Source organism: Melitaea cinxia, chromosome 7 (genome assembly GCF_905220565.1).
Source record: "Melitaea cinxia chromosome 7, ilMelCinx1.1, whole genome shotgun sequence".
NCBI classification, from domain to species: domain Eukaryota; kingdom Metazoa; phylum Arthropoda; class Insecta; order Lepidoptera; family Nymphalidae; genus Melitaea; species Melitaea cinxia.
In genome coordinates this window covers 1,908,988-1,930,815 of record NC_059400.1, presented here as the reverse complement: position 1 = coordinate 1,930,815, position 21,828 = coordinate 1,908,988, and the positions used below count along the sequence as shown (strand labels likewise).

Below are 21,828 nucleotides of genomic sequence, written 5' to 3'. Positions count from 1 at the left end.
ATTTTTAAAAGATAATTATTTTAGTGGTAGTTATGAATTCAAACCCAATAATCATTCATAAGTTGTAATAATCGTGTACATAGTAGTCGTATTATTAGCTTTATTTACGCAAAACAACGGCTGTCTAATGTTTCGACACAACCTAAGTAGCGGCGATCAGAGTGGTTTACGATGCGATACTTATCTGCCCCATATAGTGGTACGTTTCGCAAACCACACCACGCACTGAATAACCACCCAAATCTTTTATTACTTACAAAACAATGGAATATCAAATGAAATACGTGTACTCTTTTGGCAGTGCCAAGCATTTATTTCTTATAATGATAATTTTTTTTAAAGAAACATTTCATTCTATCATAACAGGTACATGTACTCAAAAGTTAAAAACGCAACATTTGTCGATCAGGTTCACAAAATAAAAATAAAAAATAACAAATAAAAAATTATAAAAGAGTTATATTAGTTCGATGCGATCGTGGGTCTTGGGATGAAATATCCAGAGATCTGGTGATCACCACTATTCAGTTTGATAATACAACCCAGGGCCCCCGATCGCTATTTTCTGCTAATCTTAGATTATATATCACAATACAGCGTCTGCTTCCTGCAGCCATTAGTAGCTACCATGATGTCCATACTCGTGACCGTGGTTGACGATAATCGGGACTGGCACCTTGACGGGGTAAGGCACTGGTTTCTCGACGTGGACTGGTACATGCTTCTCGATGTGGACAGGGTAAGGCCTGTCTACTGGTACTTTCACGGGGAAAGGCACGGGTTTCTCGACGGGGTAGGGAATGTGCTTCTCAACGGGGTAAGGCGCTGGCACGGGCACTTTGACGGGGTAGGGCACGGGTTTCTCAACATGGACGGGCACTGGACGGTCAACGTGGACCTTTACGGGGTAAGGTACGGGCTTTTCTACTGGGTAAGGCACCGGTTTCTCAACTGGGTAAGGCACAGGCTTAGGGATGTGTACGGGGTAGGGTCTGTCGACAGGGACCTTTACGGGTACATGGACCTCTTTGTAGACTGGGTAAGGAGCAGGTACATGAACGGGAACCTTTACGGGATAAGGTACCTTCTTTTCAACTGGGTAAGGAGCGGGCACTGGTACCTTGACGGGCACATGTACTTCCTTTTCTACGGGGTAGGGTTGGGGCACGTATACCTTGACTGGAACTGGTCTGTCGACTGGAACATGTACAGGGTAAGGGACCTTTTTCTCAACAGGGTAGGGTTGTGGTACATGCACGGGCACTTTCACGACCTCCTTTACGGGGTAAGGGACGTGTTTGACGACAGGGTAGGGCTGGGGAACTGGTACCTTAACGGGCACTGGGACGTGCTTTTCAACTGGGTAGGGAATGTGTTTCTCTACTGGGTAGGGAACTGCTACATTTTTGACAACAGTGATAGTCTTGTGCACCTCATCGTGACCTCCGTAGCTTCCGTAACCACCGCCGTAGCTACCGCCGTAGCTACCACCGTAACTTCCACCGAAACCTTCCCCGAAACTGCCTCCGTGTCCACCATAGCCAAGACTGAAGAGTCCACGTTTTTCGTGTTTCTTTTCGTCAGCTGCCGCCTTGTTATCGGTTACTGCCACTTCCTTTTCTGCCGCCTTGGCGTCCTCTGCATGAGCGAGAGCCAAGACAGCCACCAGACTGGCTGCCACGAGCTGGAAAAAGAAAAAAATAATTAATTTAAAACCATAGTCCTGTATTAAACTACGCATGCGATGAGAAAGTAATTATTGAATACAAGTGAAAGATATTTATTTGTTATTAAACTGGTTCAGTTAACTTTTGATTAAGTAACTGCTTAGTTTTGAATTCAATATAAAGATAAAGAGATCGATCAAATGGCTAAAGCCCCAAGCAATATGGGCGTCGGTGCTTTGAACGCTACACAAAGGCTATACATAACGTCCGTGTTGGGTAATTATGAACTAGGACAGGAAATCTAATCCAGGGGTTTGCACTATCACATTACACTTGCACAAGCACGAAATATTACACAAACACACCATGAGCTTCATGATGCTGCGTTTAATTGGTTGCACTGAAGCCAGCGAAGTCCTGAATGCGAATGATGCGTGGTAGGCTCCACCACGCTATATATATGCGGATTGAGCGACCGAGCGAAAAAAAATGGCGCCACTCCGTAGGACTACTACACTTTCGCTTTCGAGGGGTATCGTTAAGCGCAAAGTCGAAATACATATCGACTCAGTGCCGAGATTCGGACCGGTTCTCAGATAACAGCTGTTCCTGAAACGGTAATGCGATCAGTCGCTGTCATCAGCGCTCGTTTGCATATTGCATTACATTCCATATTATTAGCAAAATAAACAAAAATAAAGTTTAACATTTTTTAATGATCTATAGTTTGACTATTGAAAAATGTAGGAAATCAATGTATTCAAATAATTTAAATTCTTTATAAATTTTAATTACCAAAACAATGAGTAATCTCCATAATGAAGTTGACGGAATTAGTTATCGTTGTAATAACGGTGTCATTTAAAGAAAATGTAAGTAAAAACAATGTATTAATCTGGTACAAATATTTTATTCAAATGTAACTTTCAATTTACAAATTAAATTAAAAAATTTAACTTATCAATATGTTAATAAATTCTCAACATATACATACGCTATCTAAAAACCATTTGTTCAAGTTGATTTGCATTTTGCGAACGAAGGCTCTCAATAATCTATATACAAAGCTTAACTGGAAGTTTTTGATATAAAACTTATTAAAATTATATTCATAATACATTTATTGTAAAAATAAAATAAAAAATATTTTTTTAAGCCAATGTAAATTAAATCCTGTTTTTTTTAATCGGATATAATTATAAAAAACTGAAACAAAAGTTAAACATAGCTTAGAACATGCTTCCTTACATTTTACCGGAACTTTTTCAGGGTCTGCTCATAATACTCATAATTAAGATAGCTAGATTACAAGTATTCCTACATACTAAAATATTAATTAAAAATGATATATTCCATCCATGTCCAAATTGCATTATTGTTTTTGTAAAATTTGCCTTTTTTAATTTGTACATATATTTTTAATTAACTTGAATCCTTCAAAGAAAAATGCTTAGACTTAGTACCTGTCAATTTCTAAGTTTATTAAAATTTACTGTAACATAAGTTGTACAAAAATATTAATTAGTACCTTATATACTTTTACTTATTCTTTCTCCAATAATTAGTTCTGCGACTAATGATTTAAAATTAAATTATTACAGAGCATTACCGACCTATCACAAAACAAAACGTCAATGTGTTTTCTTTTTGTATCATTTTAACCTGATGCAGTGTGTTTTTCACAAACAAATTTATTATTATTATTATTATTATTATTATTATTATTAAATATGTGTAACAGTAAAAGTAAACTTATTGGGGTTCCGCGCTGTAATAAAATAAGCCATACTATTTTATTAATAATAATTTTTAGACGCTGTAACGAATTATAAAAATCTAAATATACACCTTGAGTTTATTTGTGAATTAGTAAACGTAATTAGACATGAAACAATGTTTACGAAAATGATGATATTAATACTTATGATATTAGCTTTATCAAATATTTTATTATTAAGGCGATTATTTATTATTTATTTTATAATGATGTAAAAATGCAGAAGTAGTACACGTTCTTGTTATAGAATTCGGACCGTCTAATGAATAGGACAGATGACACTAAATATTACAAACCCGAACTTGCTCCTCGGAGTTTTTATGAGACGATGTTTAAGTATTTCGTACTTAGTAGAACACATAAAAAGTATATCTCTATTTTAAACACTCATATATTCTTTCAGTAAGAGTAATAATTGGGTTTAAATAAATTTAACGAATTCTATGTACAGACCGTTCACTTTGCTTCCTTTCTAAATGACTACAATCGGGCGATCGGTCTGAATACATTCAAATGATACAAATACTAATGAGACTACTTTGTATCACGATACGATTCAGCCTGTAATATCCCACCGCTGGGCATCGGTCTCTATCTCCGTGTAGAAGATGGAGAAGGATTGGGGCTTAAACCACCACGTTTCTCCACTGCCGTTTGGCAGATTTCTTATAAGATATTTTGTTTATTTTAAAAGTTCGAGTGATAGTTGTTACCAAAATTAAAAATCAGCCATAAAATATAAATATAAAATTTTCGTGTCACAATGTTAGTTAAAACACTCCTCCGAAAGGACCGATTTTTATATAATTTTGTGTGCATATCGGGTATATCTGAGAATCGGCTAACATCTATTTTTTATACCCCTAGGCTATAAGAATTAAGGGGGGTTAATAACTTATATGGCAAAACAACGTTTGTGGTGTCAGCCAGTTTAATAGAAAAATCAAAACCGAAACACGGAGTAACATTCTTAAGTCTATAAAATAACCATTTATTATTACGAGTTGGCTTGATAAAAGTTAAACTGATATGTAAGAAAAGATTGTAAAATACGTAAAGATAATGCTTTAAAATTATTAACTGTTTTAAAAGTAAATTTACTTTGGTCTGTTTGTCTGAAATGTCCGAAATAGTCCAACCCGTAGTGGAGCTACGTGGTGGATTAAGCTCCGATCCTTCTCTCCTACATGGAGAATGAGGCCATGCCCAGCAGTGGGATATTACAGACTCAATCATGAACAATTATATTATTTTTCCTGACGAATTTGTTTATTAGTTATCTGTTGAAAGCTATTGTTGTATGTAGAGCTCTGACTCTCCTCTTCTCTATTTTATATGACATAAACAAGAAAAAAAAAAACAGAAATATTAACATTTTTGTCTTCTATTTAAATATGTTTTTGTTTCGTAAACCGCTTATACGTATATTTATTGTATATTGTGTACAAACACATTTACAACAGCGTTGCGTTAATTATATCTATCGCAGTATGACTTGGTTTGGTTTGGCTAACTTTGAATACTGAGTTACATAATCACAAGGAATCCGTCCTAGATTGGCTATGTTATAACTCAGGTACGCAGTTATTTTCCAACTAAATACTAGTATTATCTCATAGTTTTACTTGCGACAGTCCCGATATTTTGAGAAAATTGGAATGGCTTTTTGACAAATTTTACAATTTTTGTTTACAAATATTGAATTTTTTTTATGATTTTTTCGGTTTAATATGGATGACAATGAAATGAAAATAACGCGGTAAAGTTTATTAAATTATATAAAAAAGTGGTTGACGGTGGAGAGTGGTTGACTTTGTTAGAAAACCACGTATTCAAAGTGTTAAGTGCAGGCCGTATTAAATGACACTACTCATGGAAAAACACAGTAGCTCCAAAAGTCGATGGGAGTCACAACTCCGATAAAAAATTATCTAACTAATCTATTTATCGGCTATTATTCTTACTCTTTATATTTATTTCTAAAATATAAATCCTATAGATTTTCGTAGAATAACAGATAGGTAATTTAAATATAACATAAAGTACATAAGACCGAGTGAAGAAAGATATAATTAAAATCGTATGTTTTACTTGTGTAATGAATAAGTTTTGTCGATTGCATAAACTTAACACGAAGTTAAAAATTTAATATTTTTATTTAAACCGACGGATTGCTCCGACTTCGTACATTTACCAAGAAAATTTTAATTTACACTAATCTGTATGAAATAATTTCGAAATCTTTCTTGTTATTAAAACATATGAAAGTAGAATTTTTAAACTCTGTTCCTCCTTATATTTGACTAGCGACCCGCCCTGGCTTCGCACGGGTGCAATGCTGATACTAAATTTAAAATATAAAATAAATATTTGCAATGTAAATGCAAAAAATGTGTTTATTTACGTTATCACATCAGAAACCTCTAATACTACCAATGTTCCTCTAATACATTATGCATGTATTACACATATAAACCTTCCTCTAGAATCACTCTATTTACTAAAGAAAACCGCATCAAAATCCGTTGCGTACTTTTAAATATCTAAGCATACAGACAGCGGGGAGTGACTTTGTTTTATACTATGTAATGATATACAAAAAACAATGAGACATTTTGATTTATCATTTTTCATTTGGGAAACGTTTATCGTACAGCTTATTCTAAAGTAAACGTAATATAAAATGAGTCTATTACGAGTCTTTCTCAAAACCAAGTAACAAACACGACGATTATATTTTAATATAGACTACTGTTACTTGAATTACGAAATGATTATATTAAAATGCCATTGAGAAACATAACCTTGAGAGAAGAAGATCAATTGCTATATACATATATTTAGCATATTTTGTTATATACACTCCTTTATTTATTTGTTCATTTTATAATGAATAATAATTTCTTGAAAAATTAATGATTAGTAAATCATTTTGATATTTTTCTAAATGCTATTAATTAATTATACACTGTAATTTAATAAAATAATAATGTTCACTTTCTACTTACACAGTGTGAAGAAATTACTCCAATTTCAATGTGTAATTTTCATTTTTATATTTATGAGAAGTTAATTTCTCATCCCACTAAAATTATAAATATTATCATATTTCTCAAATAAAAATAAAATTGTAAAAATTATGATTGTTGTAAATATGTTCATTTAATTTCAAAGCAATCGAAAGTATGAACAAAGTGATATACATACAGTATCTGAGACGAATACCTACCTATCTAATTACATATAGTGTCGGTCAAAATACTAATTTTAAATTGTTTTACAATATACTATAAAAAATATAAAATAAACAACAACAACAATAAAAATAATAAACGCAAATGAAAAAAATATAGCTTTAATAATCAGATTTTTATTCGTTGAAAAACAAAATTTCTAACGCACCACGGACACTTGTTATATGTACTGATAACATTTTAAGAAAATGAAAAGGTAATTTGTTTTTTTTTTTATAGTTTCTTACGTTGAGTTCAGGTATAAGAACCCTTACAACAAAAAGTATACTATTTTGTTTCCATTAAAAATTATACTATACCATATTCCACATTCCCTATGTTACTCCTCTGCCCAAAGGTTGCCTGGCAGAGATCGCTGTATTAGCGATAAGGACGCCTGTTGCAACTGATGCAACTTAAATTTTCTTATATCATTTGTCATATTGTTAAAACTTTGTATAGTTGTGCGAAAGTGTAAATAAATAAATAATAAGTATTATTTTTAGAAGACAAAGATTTTGTTTAGGCATTCGAAAATTAAGTTTGATAGCGATTTGCTTGCAAAATCAAACACGAGAACTTTACATTCTATTACATGAGTTATTACTTTTTTATTAAATATTAAGTTATTTTAATTAACTCCGCCGTTGCCGGTCCCAAGCCCGGATGTGAAAGGAGGAGGGTTCGTGAGAAGAACCACTCACTGGTAAAAACCAGCGGTTTAGGCTACCAGAAGCCTTAGGTCTCCCTAAAAAGACTGGCCCTGTGAGCACGGTTGCAAAGATGGCAGCCCCGTCACCGTGATCGGGATGCTGTGGGCTAATCACCTGCACATTCTTAAAGTAACAGATTGTGAAACCCTCAAAGAGAAATAAAGACCGATCCCCCTTATTACCGATGACCTTTAGCGCGAAATTACGGACACGGATTGGATGTTGGAATGTCAGAACCATGACTCAACCTGAAAGGCTTCCGCAGGTAGCCAAAATCATGCAGGACTACAGCATTCATATCCTAGGATTAAGCGAAACGAGATGGAACGGATTTGGTGAAATAACGTCTGATTTTGACTCGACCCTTCTGTACAGTGGAAAAGAGGATGAGAACGCAACTCGGGAGTACGGCGTGGGGCTGCTCCTAAGCCGTAGCGCGAAGAACAGCCTTCTGTCCTGGAATCCGATATCGGAACGAATCATCACAGCTCGGTTCTCATCTAGAGTCAGAAAAATCACTGTGATCCAATGTTACGCCCCAACTAACTCGGCATTGCCGGATGAAAAGGAGAGTTTTTACGAGCAGCTGGAGTCGACCTTGAAGAGCACAAAGAAGCAGGATATAGTAATCCTGATGGGAGACCTGAATGCCAAGATGGGCTCAGACAACGAGGACCGAGAGCATTACATGGGACGCGAAGGGGCCGCCGGAGTAATAAACGAAAACGGAGAACTCTTCGGCGACCTGTGCTCTGCACACGATCTGGTGATCGGAGGAACCCTGTTCAAGCACAAGGAGTGCCACAAAATCACCTGGATTTCTCCTGATGGTGTGACCCGAAACCAGATCGATCATATTGCGATAAGCAGAGCATGGAGAACATCGCTACTCGATGTTAGGAACCGTCGCGGCGCGGATGCGGATAGCGATCACCATCTTGTTGTTGCTGATGTACGTCTCAGGATGGCAGCAGCTCGACGTAAGGTTGAGAAGGCATCCAAAAAGTTCAATTTGCAGATCCTGAGGAGCGAAGAAGGAAGAAAGGAGTTTAGTATCTGCCTTCGCAACCAATTTGAACTTTTGAAAGACCTGGAAGACGAGGACATGGACGAAGCTTGGGAGCGTATGCGTACTGCCTTCACTAAAGCCGGCGAAAAAGCCCTAGGCTATAAACACTCCAAACAAGAACCTTGGATGTCCCAGGAGCTGTGGTCTGCAATAGAGAAAAGGCAGAGTATAAAGCTAGACCTGCTGGCCGCTAATAACTTTACCACCAAAAAGACCCTCGATGAAGAATACGCAGCCATACGTCTCCAAATTCGTAAATTGGCTAGACGCGACATACGACGCGCCGCCGACGAGCTAGCCGACCGGGCCAACGCAGCAGCCAAGGTATCAAACATGAGGGAGTTGTACGACGTCACTAAGCGTTTGTGCAACAAGTCACGTCCCTCCAAAAAGCCGCTGAAGGACGCCACGGGACAGCTGCTTTGTACTACAGAGGAGCAACTTAAACGATGGACCGAGCACTTCTCCAACCTATTAACCCAATGCCAAACTCAACCGACGACTGTTCCGAACAGCCCAGGACCACTCCTGAATCTGCCAACGACTCCACCTACATACGCAGAAGTAGTCGCTGCCATCAAACAGCTAAAGGCAGGAAAGGCGCCAGGAGTGGACAACATCAACGTGGAGCTCTTTAAGGCGGACCCGGCTAGGTCAGCCGAGATACTCTGTCCCCTCTTGCAGCGCGTTTGGGAGACGGAGCGTGTCCCCTGCGAATGGAAGCAAGGTTTGCTCGTGAAGGTACCGAAGAAAGGTGACTTGTCAGTCAGCGATAACTGGAGAGGCATAACGCTCTTACCAACTGCTACTAAAGTACTGGCAAAAGTACTTCTCAACCGTATGGCCCCAGAGATTATGAAAACACTTCGGGAGGAGCAGGCCGGGTTCCGTTCTGGGCGTTCATGCACTGACCACACGAACACCTTGCGCGTACTCATCGAATCGTGCGTGGAGTGGCGAGCCGAACTTTTCCTGGCTTTCGTCGACTTCGAAAAAGCCTTCGACTCCGTGAAGTGGAGCGCACTGTGGTCCAGCCTCAGGCGAAGAGGAATACCGAGCAAGTATATAGGTATAATCCAGTCCCTATATAATGACAGTACTTGCAGAGTAGTGCACGACCAAGCCCTAGGGGAACCAATTTCGATGACTGCAGGAGTCAAACAGGGCTGCCTCCTGTCGCCGCTGCTCTTCGTCATCCTGCTCGACGACGTCATGCGGAAGGTAACCGAGACACCTAGAGGCATCGCATGGAGCGATGGCTCGCACCTGGAGGACCTCGAATACGCGGACGACATAGTGTTGATCTCGTCTTCACTGCCCGATCTACAAATGAAGCTGAACTCATTACGAGAGGTAGCTCAAGATAAGGGGCTACGAATCAATACTAGGAAGACCGTCGAAATGCGTGTTCAGTCATGCGACAATCGCTCCATCACACTCAACGGGGCACCACTGGAAACTGTCACGAAATTTGTATATCTCGGCAGCACCGTGACCAACAGCGGGGGCTCTGATGACGACGTCGACGCGCGAATCAAAAAAGCGAAAGCCACCTTTGCCCAATTAAAACCGGTCTGGGATTCGAACGTGCTCACCCGGCGGATCAAGATTTCCCTTTTCGATTCCTTAGTGAAGTCTGTCTTGCTCTTCGGCTGCGAGACATGGAAAGAGACAAAGGGTCTGACGCACAAGCTACAAGTGTTCGTCAACAAATGCCTTAGGTTCATCCTGCGCAAATTCTGGCCGAACACTATCAGCAACGAGGATCTCTGGAATCGATGCCACCAAATCCCGATCAAGCAAGAAATTGCTCAGCGGAAGTGGAAGTGGATAGGACACACCCTCCGAAGACCAGAGGACAGCGCCGCCAGGGTCGCGTTCACGTGGAGGCCGCGCGGGAGTAGGAGACGGGGCCGGCCGGCGCACACGTGGCAGCGGACTATCGACGCCGAGCTGCGAGCGGCCGGGCTTAGTTGGAGGGACGTGGAGCGAGAGGCACAGGACAGGAGCGGATGGAGACGTCTCACGAGGGCCCTTTGTACCACTGGGGTACCTTAGGACAGCAACAACAACAACAAGTTATTTTAATTACATTTATTACTTTCCTAGTAAATAAGAATAAAAAATATTATTTAATCTGAAGTAATATTAATGCAATATTATTTAATATAAGTATTTTTAAAATTAAAATAAATCAATATTTCCACATAATTGATAAGGAAAAGTTAATGTTTGTTCACGTGTTTATTAATTAGCGTAATATTTAATCATTTACCACGTTGAAGTATGTAAAGTAGTAAAGTATTATACCTTTTCAGTAATAAATTTTATAATTATGAATTTATCGTTTTCCTAAAAATAAATGCTTATATAAATACTAATCTAGGCCAACTGTAGTATGCGATAAAAAATCTTTTAATATTAATTTATTTGGTTATAGGCTTATTAGTAGATCCTTCTCCAACATAAGGTTTAAGGTTTAAAGAATTTATTCTCAAAAAGAAAATTCACTTACATGAGAACATAATAATAAATGTATCATACAAATATTCGCCTTATAAGTAGGTACTTAGTTAACGGAATATAGTATAAGTGTAACACGGGGAAAGATGCCTATGCATATGCCAGCAGTGGGATATTACAGGCTGAAGCGTATTAGGTTATAAAATCAATGAAAATCAAATCCCTAGATTCTCGTGTCGCGGTGTTTGTAGTTAAACTCCTCCGAAACGGCTTGACCGATTCTCATGAAATTTTGTGTGCATATCGGGTAGGTCTGAGAATCGAACAACATTTATTTTTCACACCCCCAAGTTAGACGCTGCTGCCCGTCTACGGCCATTGTATTTCAAAGCCATGGTTATCCCGGCATCGATCGGCTTTTTAAGTTCCAAGATGGTAGTGGAACTATAATATCCCTTAGTCGCCTTATTTCCGCCGTATTTTTACTAGTAGAATTCCAGTTTTTAAAACATATATTTATAAATAGCTGACCTATAGAGATATTTTTCTCTCGTGTGAACTGTCCATAGCATGAATATGAAATATTCGTAACTTTTTTGGGAACTTATCTTATTTTCCGTGCAATTTTAATAAATCCTTTATTACATGGTGATCTTTGACAAAGAGTTTGAAATTTAAAATTAAACCACATAGCAGAATTCTACTAGGAAGTGATAAATATGAAGTAATTCAAATGTTTATTTACTTAAAGAAAATAATTTCTGTTAAATTTTGTTCAAATGGTCAAACATTAAAAGGACCATAAATGCGACGTCCTCAGGCTAGTAGCTTAGTTATATTTTAATGTTCATACGGGGATTAACGCGAACAAAATTTTTTAAGGTAAAATATATTACCTTGAGGCCTGACGTTTCGGCCAGGTTACACCAGCCGTGGTCGCAGGCAGACTCCGACCAGTCCTCCGACCAGTACTCCGACCAGTCTCGACTCCGTCCGACAGTCTGCCTGCGACCACGGCTGGTGTAACCTGGCCGAAACGTCAGGCCTCAAGGTAATATATTTTACCTTAAAAAATTTTGTTCGCGTTAATCCCCGTATGAACATTAAAATATAATAATGAAACGCGAAAGTTTAAAAGTTGTTATAGTAGCTTAGTTGTTCTTAAAACTAGTTAGTAAGGATGGAATAATAGTTTTTTTATGCGAATTTTAAACTCGTTGCATTTATTTATATAAAGGTTTTAAAGTCATTGGCGTTATACAAATATAAGCTGTCATTTGCGCTCGCTTGCCAACGCTAGAGGCTAAAAATTATTTCCTTTATTTATATGTTTACATTATTTTTTATACATGGATATTTTGTAACAGGCCTTATCGAATACGAATAAAAAATATTATTGAGGCTAATGATACACGAAAAAAATATTAAGTTGCAAGTCGTATTAGCATGTGAAGGACCAGTTGATTTGTTAATCTATCATTAGGCTAGAGTAAAAACAATATTACACGTAAAAGCTCAGTTTATTTTGTGATTACCTGCTTACCTTTAATCATAGTTTTCTACGAATAATGTGATAAGCACTGCGAGATCATCCACCTGACATTTAGGTCGGTGGGTCAATACGCGAACATTGCAAAAGATTTTGTCACATTTCGAAACCCAGCCTGCTCCGGTGGTTGGAATTCGTCGAATATTCTGGCGGGACGATTCGTAACAACCCTCAAAAATAGCTTATAGACTTGGCTCAGAAGTGAGATCGGTCTGTAATTCTTTAACAGAGACTTATCGCCTCTCTTAAAGAACAGCACCACCACACTCCTGGACCACGTCTCCGGCGTGGTACCTCGGTGGATGACGGCGTTAAATAGTCTTGCCAAGGCTTTCAGGACAGGTTACATTCACAGGTCAGGGACATTTTACCAAGCAAAGTCTCTTGCGAGAATGAGATGAATATTAATATATATAATTATTCCTAAATATGACGGTCATAGTTCTGAAGGAATAAATTCTACGCCCTTGCGGGAGCTGACACGCTCTCTTTTTAATTTATCAGTTTACAGACATTTCTCAAATAAATTCTTAATTGTTTTGCCCAATACTTAAATTTAAGCCAAGTATGTGACTAAGTAAGCCGACAACGGATGCGCATGCGCAAGGGATCACGCAGCACCTCTGAATCCATGTCAAGGACAGTCCCCGCAGGGGTTTTAGTGGATATTAATGCAACGTACCACGCGCACACACACACACACAATACAGTCACAGTGTTGAGATGTATAGAAAAATTTGAATCTTAATATACGTTGGCATTAAATTGGCTTTCTGCTCTTCTCTCTCTCTCTCTCTACATATATAATATATGAATACACACATATATTGCTATACATATACATAATTACATCAATCAGCCGCTACCTATAACGCTGACTTTCAGTTACGGTACCTTAAAAAATACTCATTTCCTATTTGTCTTCAGCTCTTATCCCGCTGGGGACAGTCGAGGGTGATACATCAAGTATAATTAGACTGTTTTACATAATTATTTTACAACCTTATTTTCCATAGCTCCAAATACTCCATTCGATTGAATCAAGATCATTACGATTTCTATTCATCAAATTTAATCACATTAGCGCTATAAATTCGAAACAATAAAACATATTAACATTAATTAATATAAATTAAACGCACGCCAGTCTAAATATCCGTCCGTATGTTAAGCCAACAATTACGTGAACGCAATAACGTAATTTAGTATGTACTAGTATCTAATATTATGTATAACAACATCCGTTATGTTACTACTCATAAGTTATTTATGAAAGTGTATCTCTTAATAATATCATTTTTATAATAAATTGCGTACAAAATACACCGGGATAGATGGCAAAATGTCTCGCGTATCTATGAATGAATAGGTATTATATTTAACGATTTTTGTATGTTACGTGTATCTTGACAATTCTATAAGGCTGTGATGTTAATTACCTGAAACTAAGAGAATAATGGAGGAGGCTTATGTCCAGCTGAGAACTGTAGCTATGATGTGAAGTGAAGAGACGCTTCAGTCTGTAATATCCCACTACTGGGCATAGGCCTTTGTAGGCGGTCTGAGATCATTTATATATATTAAAAAAAGAAATGGACCCAGAATCGACCCCTGTGGAACGCCCATTTTTAGCAAAGATCCAAAAGACTTCGTTCCGCTTATTGGTACCTGTTGAATTCTATTAGATAGAAATGAAGCAATTAGATTAAGAGCTTTACCATTAACGCTGTAATACTCAAGTTTACTTAATAAGATCCCGTGGTCCACGCAATCGGATGGCTTTGATAGGTCACAAAATATATCAATAGCATTTTGTGATTTCTCCGAAGCGTCATATATATGTTTTATGAAGTGCCACACCAGCATCTGTCGTAGAGCGACCTCTAGTGAAACCATATTGTTCACTGTGAAAAATTCCATTAACTTTGAAATGGAAAAAAAGTTCATTTAGTATAATTTTTTCAAATGTTTTACTTAAGGACGATAGGATTGAAGTGGGTCTATAATTACTGGGATCACTTTGACTTCCCTTTTTAAAAAGTAGTAAAACTTTACTACATTTTAGCAAATCTGGAAAAGACCCCACTTTAATAGCATTGTTAAAAGTTAAAGCTATGTACGGAGTGAGGTCATCAATGATCGTACTAATTAATTTAACTGAAATGCCCCACAGATTATTTGTTTTTTTTAATATTAAGACTCTTAAATGCTTTTAGAATATCTCAACGAATATTTCTCTAGAATCAACTTGCGAGAATGAAAAATCAACATTACATTTGCTTACTTTATTTTTAAGAGGATGGGTAGAATCAGTTGAAGATAAATTCAGTTGAGAAGTTAAGTCAATGGGTATTTTATCGAAAAAGGCTTCAAAGACGTTTGCCAACTTGTCATCCGAGCTTACAACAGCACCATTTATATTTAATTAATTATATTCCATGTGAATTTAATTTTTTCATCAGAATTAATAATTTTACCTTTAATATATTTTGATTTAGCAGCCATACGAACAGCTAAACTAAACTGACTTTTACCGTTTTCTTCTCGTTACACTTATGATATTACCTATTACACAAGCATTAAGTTGCTCACCATAGGAACAGACGAGCATGTGTGTATATTATAAGATATTTGTTTATTATTTATAATAATATAACTTATATAAAAAAATAAGAATTTCCCATACCAATAGATCCTGAATTATCTGATCAATTAACCTCATATTAAATATCTTAACCCAAGTCATATTGTGTAATCATAATTATTTGAAACATGAGAACTTTTAAACTTATCAAGGAGAACGGAAGATATAAGTATTTTTATTGCAACATATATTGTTTTAGGATATTAATAGCAAACTTTTTGCTGTAACCTCATTTAAAAAAAGTAAATAAACAGAACTTGAACATTTCATAAATGATCGCATACGTAGTGTTTCATAAACTTTATAACATCAATTAGGGTCGAGCTAGTTTTATTATATTATGCGATGTATACAGCTTACGTAGTTTAGATGCTTAAAAAGCTTCGAATGCTATAATAACTCAAAGATTCTGCTCATATATACCTAGTAAGATTTAGTTAAGTTTTTTTTCTTTTTTTTGTAATTAATAATTTGTGCGCGTTGAGTGTGAACCGCTTAAATTTAATTTGTCTTAAAGTTTTGGGTGTCATAAAAATGTCAAAATTAATGTTAAAGAAGTATTTAATAAATAATCAATTGTTTTAATATATATAAAAATAAATAAAACTGGAGTTTCTGTTTGTAATATTAAAATTACCGCTTTTAACTGAACTCATATATTACTCATATAATTCAGGATCTATTGGTATGAGGGAAATTCTTGTATGTATACACGGTACATACACCAAAATAACATTTTTTACAATTCTCGTCTGTCTGTCTGTCTGTTTGTTTCGGCTAATCTCTGAAACGGCTTGAGGGATTTTGACGGGACTTTCACTGGGAGATAGCTGATGTGATAAGGAGTAACTTAGGCTACTTTTATTTTAGAATTTTATTTATTTTATAACTCTGCGAACTGAACAACAAATTTTTTTTTGGTTAATTCTACGCGGACAAAGTCGCGGGCACAGCTAGTATATATTTTGTATTTCAAGCTTTGTATTCTATTCTAAAATTCCTTTTTTTTATATATTACATATTTGGAACCGTACTGATTTACAAAGTGTTGTAATTATATTGATGATATGAATGTGTATGTATTGATTTTATAAAGTATTGACATCGCAAGACAATTTCCCGAATAAACAAAAATATATAAAATTTATTGAGTAAGATATACGTCTTGAAAAGTTGATATTCTTATTTCTAAATTTATATTTATTTTATATACAAATAGAGAGAAAGAGAGAAAAAAGAGGGTGGATAAACTTTTTTGTACACAAAAATAAGTAACTAACTTAAGAAACACTACTATAGTAATTTCATTGAAAATTTTACTGCTCCATGAAACTTAAAATCAACAGCGTTCAATCGTGAGCTAGTTATACTCATATTACGAGAAACAACAATAAGAACCACGAGAACAAAGCAGACCTTGAGGGACAATTGAATCAGTTTACGAAATAACAGACAATCTATATGTATGAAACTTGCTAGCTGACATCTGCGACTTCACGTGACTGTAAAAAACCATTAGAAATATTTTATATATATATTTTCCTTTACAAGATTAAAATTAATTTAATTAATTAAATAAATAATTATTTGAAAAACAATATTAACATAAGTGTCATTTAATTAAAAAAATGTATGTCACTTGAGTCGATGAATAAAATATATTTCACTAGCTGTGCCCTGCGGTTTTGCGCGTTAATTTGAGTTTAATGAGCTATCCAATACAAAAAGAATTCGTCGATTCGAACCACAACAAAACAAACTCTCCACCTTTATAATATTGGCATAGATTACTTAAATTTAATAAATATATACGGATGATGTGAACTATTAATCGAAATTTAAAAAATACTAGTATTTATTTATCTATATCCAACTGCAATCTGTTATTCTAAGACAGGTATTAAGTTGGCTACCTTGGCCACGACTGTGTAAACATATTGCTGAATAAAAGATAATTTATGTACTTCAAGCATCACTTTGAGGAAAGATTTTTTTTTAAAGACTGAAACATGCCTAATTTTTGACAAAAGCTGGAGTATAAATGAAACCAAGAATATTATAACCCTCATACAATTTTAATCTCTATTCCGAACTTTTTAAGGCACACTCTTGCGTAATTCAATTCTTTCTATAAATGCTAATTTGTCTCTTGATAAGAGAAAATCGTCGATACGTATTCAGACGCAGGCGTATAAAAACAAGACTTAAACACAGATGAAGTAAACATCGTAGTTAATTATGAAAATGTAAACATTTTATAATCATGTATGAGTGTGAAGTACTTTTCTAGTTCTTTACGTATGCATTACGTATTTATGATTATGTATGTAGTATAGATGCAAATATTATTTAATGGGCGTTAGTAATGTGTTACATAAATTTAAGAAGGTTAAGATGCAACATGAAAAAATTTGAATTGTTTTCTGCATTGATAATATACTAATATTTATAGACGATGCGTTGGCGCAACAGTCACAACACTGGTTTGTGGCTGTTGACTAACATTTGTATCGGCCGTATGTTTGCCGTGGTCTGGTCAAACCAACGCCTAATTTGGTATCCTAAGTTCCAGAGCAAATGATATAGTACTAATATAATAAAAATTCAACGGGGAAATGCTGCCAACATTCTTGGCACAATTCCACGCGGACATGATTTATACCAAAACTATCTGTAAATATTTAGTTCTTAAGTTGTGAATTGTAAATATGTATAAAATTTTGTATAAATAAAAAAATATATATATTTATAATAATAATAATAAAAGTTTATTTTTGTTACAGGTAAGATTTTTTGACATACCCTCGAAGGTAAGTTTTTGAAATCAAAATATAAACCACTGGTTTTTGAGAGAAACTTAAAATAAACCCAAAATAATTGATATGTCAAGGTAATATTTCAGATGGAAAAACTAAATACTACGGCAAATCACATTTCTTTTGAGGACAAATATTTATCAATAGAATTAATTAGTTTTTGAAGTTATACTTTTTTTGAGCATTACCGTCACATAAACCGACAAACTGAAGTTAGCTGGTCAACGAAGAAGAAGTTGGCAACGTGAAGTTAACTAGCCAATGAAGTTTACTTCTTACGTGCCTACATAAGTACATCTCGCTAGAAGACACCCTTGTGCGTTTTTCCCCGAGCCCTCCCAGAGGGCTCCCGTTCTTCCTTCGCGGCCGGTGTCTATGGTACCCGGCCCCTCTCACCGATGACGCTGTAAAGGCCGTTAGAGCCAACAGCACTCAAATATTCGAAAAAAAATCTTATTGAAATTGACAAACGGTAAAAAATTTGCTATTTTAAATAACGACTATTATGAAATTTTTAACTAATTTATAGTACAATATATATAATACATATTACAATAAGTGTTGATTGTTAACAGTAGAGTCGCTTTACGGTGCATCCGTTTGACCCGTATATACTTAGCATTTATTAAGCTACATTAAAATTAGAATCATCGTCGATATTTCATTGGTCAATAAATTATTCTTTAATTTGAAATAATCAAAACTTACGAAAATTAACATAGAAATGATAGTATTAAAAATACAACGTTTTTCTTAAATAATTTCAAAATTGGTTTTAATCATTTCGAAATATAATTTGATACAAAACAATTTTGCATATTTTAAATGAATGTTGAATTTTATTATAATAATTACAATAGCATGTTTCGAGTATCGTCAGATATAATGAACGCCTCGCAATCTTTGACATAAAAAAATTATACAAAAGCACGCTCTACATACTTGTACTTTCAATTTTAATGATTTTATTGTACGAACTTATTTTATTGCTACTTTTGTTTTATTAATAAAGTAGGAAGTTAAAGATATTCATTATAAAGTTATTTATTCATCTAATATTGTTTTAGGATGTCTGAAACCAAACTTGGGGAGGCCTATGTCCAGTAGTGGACTGCAATAGGCTGAACTGACTGATATTTTGCAGTTTTATACCATTATTTTTATTTATAATTAATTATTATATGCACCTTATTAACGTCCCACTAATGGAGAGTAGACAAATGCCATATATTCGACATATTCTTAGGATAAAAAATGCTATTTTCTGTAAATAAACAACACACATCTAATGTGGATACCGAAAATTTTAAGATAGAATGGTACTAAAGCTAGCGAGCACGTCATCTGTTTATTTTGGATCTATATAATATATAATTTACAATAAATTTAATTCTACATCGACTATTCTTTGAATTTATTACATATATTATGTGTAATTAATAATTAGTTGTATCTTTGGAGGTTACTCCTTATTAAACGATGTAGTCCGTGGCATAAAAGTTATGGGGTGTGAAACTATGTGAAAACATGAGATAAAAATAAATATGATTTAATAACACGGTAATCATTTATAATAAATATACAAATAACGGAGGAGGTTCTCAATTCAATTGTATTTATTATCATATGGTCCTCAGAACTTTTGACTGGGCGGACCGATTTCGATGATTTTTTTTAATCGTCAAAAGAATTCAGGTAACAAGGAAGCGTAAATTTACATTTAAAAAATTTAAAAGATTAAATTGAAATTTAATTTCATTATTATTATAAAAGAAATATCATTCAAAAAAATGATAAATATAAAATTTGTCTTAAAAAAATGCTTGTCATATAGTTTCATTTAAATTGAATCTAAATCTTATGAGTAATCTTTAATAACGCATATTTACTTGGATATTTTTCGTCTACCTAGTATTACTTGTCGATGTAATTGAAGTCGGTTTTTTTTCGTATTGTGAGCAAACACATATTATTACTATATTTATCTATGTGGTTAATAAAACGAATATATGCAAGAAATCAGAATTTATTCAAAACATTCAAATCAAAAGATGGCCTCCGAATCCAATAAAGAAATATATTTGTTTGAAAGTATTTTGTCATAGGATGTTATTGATCCATTAAAGGCATAGAAGGTATAGTTCTGCCAACGTTATAATCAAGACCTTGTACGTTTCTGGTCTTCAATAGCAGACAGTAACAGTAGTTCTGGGAGCACACGCCTCTGGTGTTGGAGCATCGGGAGTTGCACAGAAGTCCACAATCGTAATTCGTGTAACATGCATCACCTTAAATTTTATTCAAAGTTGTATTAAGAGTGATTTGAGTTTTTTTTAATACGTATTCTCCATTCTACGTGACACTGGCGAAATCATCTGTGCTCATTTGGCACTATTGAAAGCCATTAATCAAGAAGAAGAAGAAGAGTTTTTTTATACAATTTAAATCAAAACTAATATAAAACATCTGAAATTTTTATCTGTTGATTCATAATTTGTGTTAGGAAATTTAGTGAAAAATTAAGAATAAGAAATGTGACATGAAGTAACTACTGACAAAAATCTAATGCAAAAGGTTAGTAGAAGGTTGGTAAAATGATTATTAATATAATTTAAAAAGTATATAAAGTAAACAAAAAAAAAAGTAATAAAAGTAGATAAAGTAAGTAAAATTGTGGAGGCCTATGTTCAGTAGTGGACTGCGAAAGGCTGCAGTGATGATGATGATGGTGATGAAAAAGTATAAAATCAAATAAAAATTATTTTTATTCAAAGAGTCTTAACAGATAAAAGTTGTATATTAATTTTACGTGTTTCATTTTTATTTATTTTTGATTAAAAATTACAAAGGAACTAGTAGCCTCATATTACAAACATTTTCTGAGAAGGAACAGCCAGTAAATTAATATCTTTTATCTTCTCTTGCCTTAATTATTATAACGACAGTTGAGATGAAGGTTTGTAACTCAATCAGATCAGAATATAAGTAAAACTTATCATCTCTACCTATCTAGCAGGTATTTTAGAGTAACTTAACAGGTTACTTTTGAGTACTACTTAACCAAATAAAAGATTAAACAAATATAATAAATAAACAGATTAAAAAAATCCACATGGCATTAACAGACATACAGACAGTGTACATGATAACAGTCAGCGAGACATTAGAAAGAAATAATATCTTACCCAGTACCGAGACGGTTACAGCGAGAATCGCAAAAACTAAAATGGCGAAGTACTTCATGATTCCTTTTACAGCAAGCAATGGCGCACAATGCTTATGGTTACATTTCAGAAGGTATTCGCATTTATACTAACAGCAATAAACCATGGAAAATCAAAAACTGTTTTTCTCAATCATTTAACAAATTAGTATTGTAATAAAAATTACTAAATTTTAATATACATAAGCAGCGTAATCGATTACTTGTTAGTAATCAATGTATTGGTCTCAAAGTAAATAACATAGTTATGCGATATTTGAATAGGTAATTATTTTATGCCATTAATGTTTAAAAGATCTCAGATTATTTTTAATAACAAGGGTTATCTGTAAGAAATCGCTCTTCAGCGATAAGATCGCCTTTGTACATCTTTGTTTTTAGTTACTACTCTGTTTGCTTATATTTTGGTGTACAACAAAGAATATTATTATTATTATTAAAGGTATTTGGTACGGTGGTGGCTTCGTTAAGATGAACCAAGAGAACCTACCATTACTTTTTGAGTCCATCATTGTTTTTAATCGACTTCGAATGAAGGAGCAGGTTCTTAATTCCATTGTTTTTTATGTGTGTTGCCTTAAATATTTTATTGCGTGTACCCTATTGTTTACTGATTTAAAAAGAAGAATGAGGTTCTCAAGTAGACTGTATTTATTATGTGTGTAGCCTTATAA

At 34.7% G+C, this 21,828-nt stretch overlaps 1 protein-coding gene and 1 long non-coding RNA gene across 2 annotated transcripts; both read right to left on the bottom strand.

The window, feature by feature from the left end:
- Window positions 1–287: 287 nt before the first annotated feature.
- LOC123655198 (non-classical arabinogalactan protein 31-like) lies at window positions 288–2,095 on the bottom strand. The gene is made up of 2 exons (XM_045591034.1): window positions 2,033–2,095; window positions 288–1,684 (listed from the first exon to the last, which is right to left on the bottom strand). Exons 1-2 carry the CDS (start codon window positions 2,042–2,044, stop codon window positions 617–619), a joined length of 1,080 nt encoding a protein of 359 aa, XP_045446990.1. The 5' UTR covers window positions 2,045–2,095; the 3' UTR covers window positions 288–616.
- Window positions 2,096–19,941: 17,846 nt separating this feature from the next.
- Window positions 19,942–21,195, bottom strand: LOC123655179. The gene is made up of 2 exons (XR_006743321.1): window positions 21,117–21,195; window positions 19,942–20,219 (listed from the first exon to the last, which is right to left on the bottom strand). It is a non-coding gene; the product is annotated as an uncharacterized LOC123655179 (long non-coding RNA).
- Window positions 21,196–21,828: the final 633 nt, after the last annotated feature.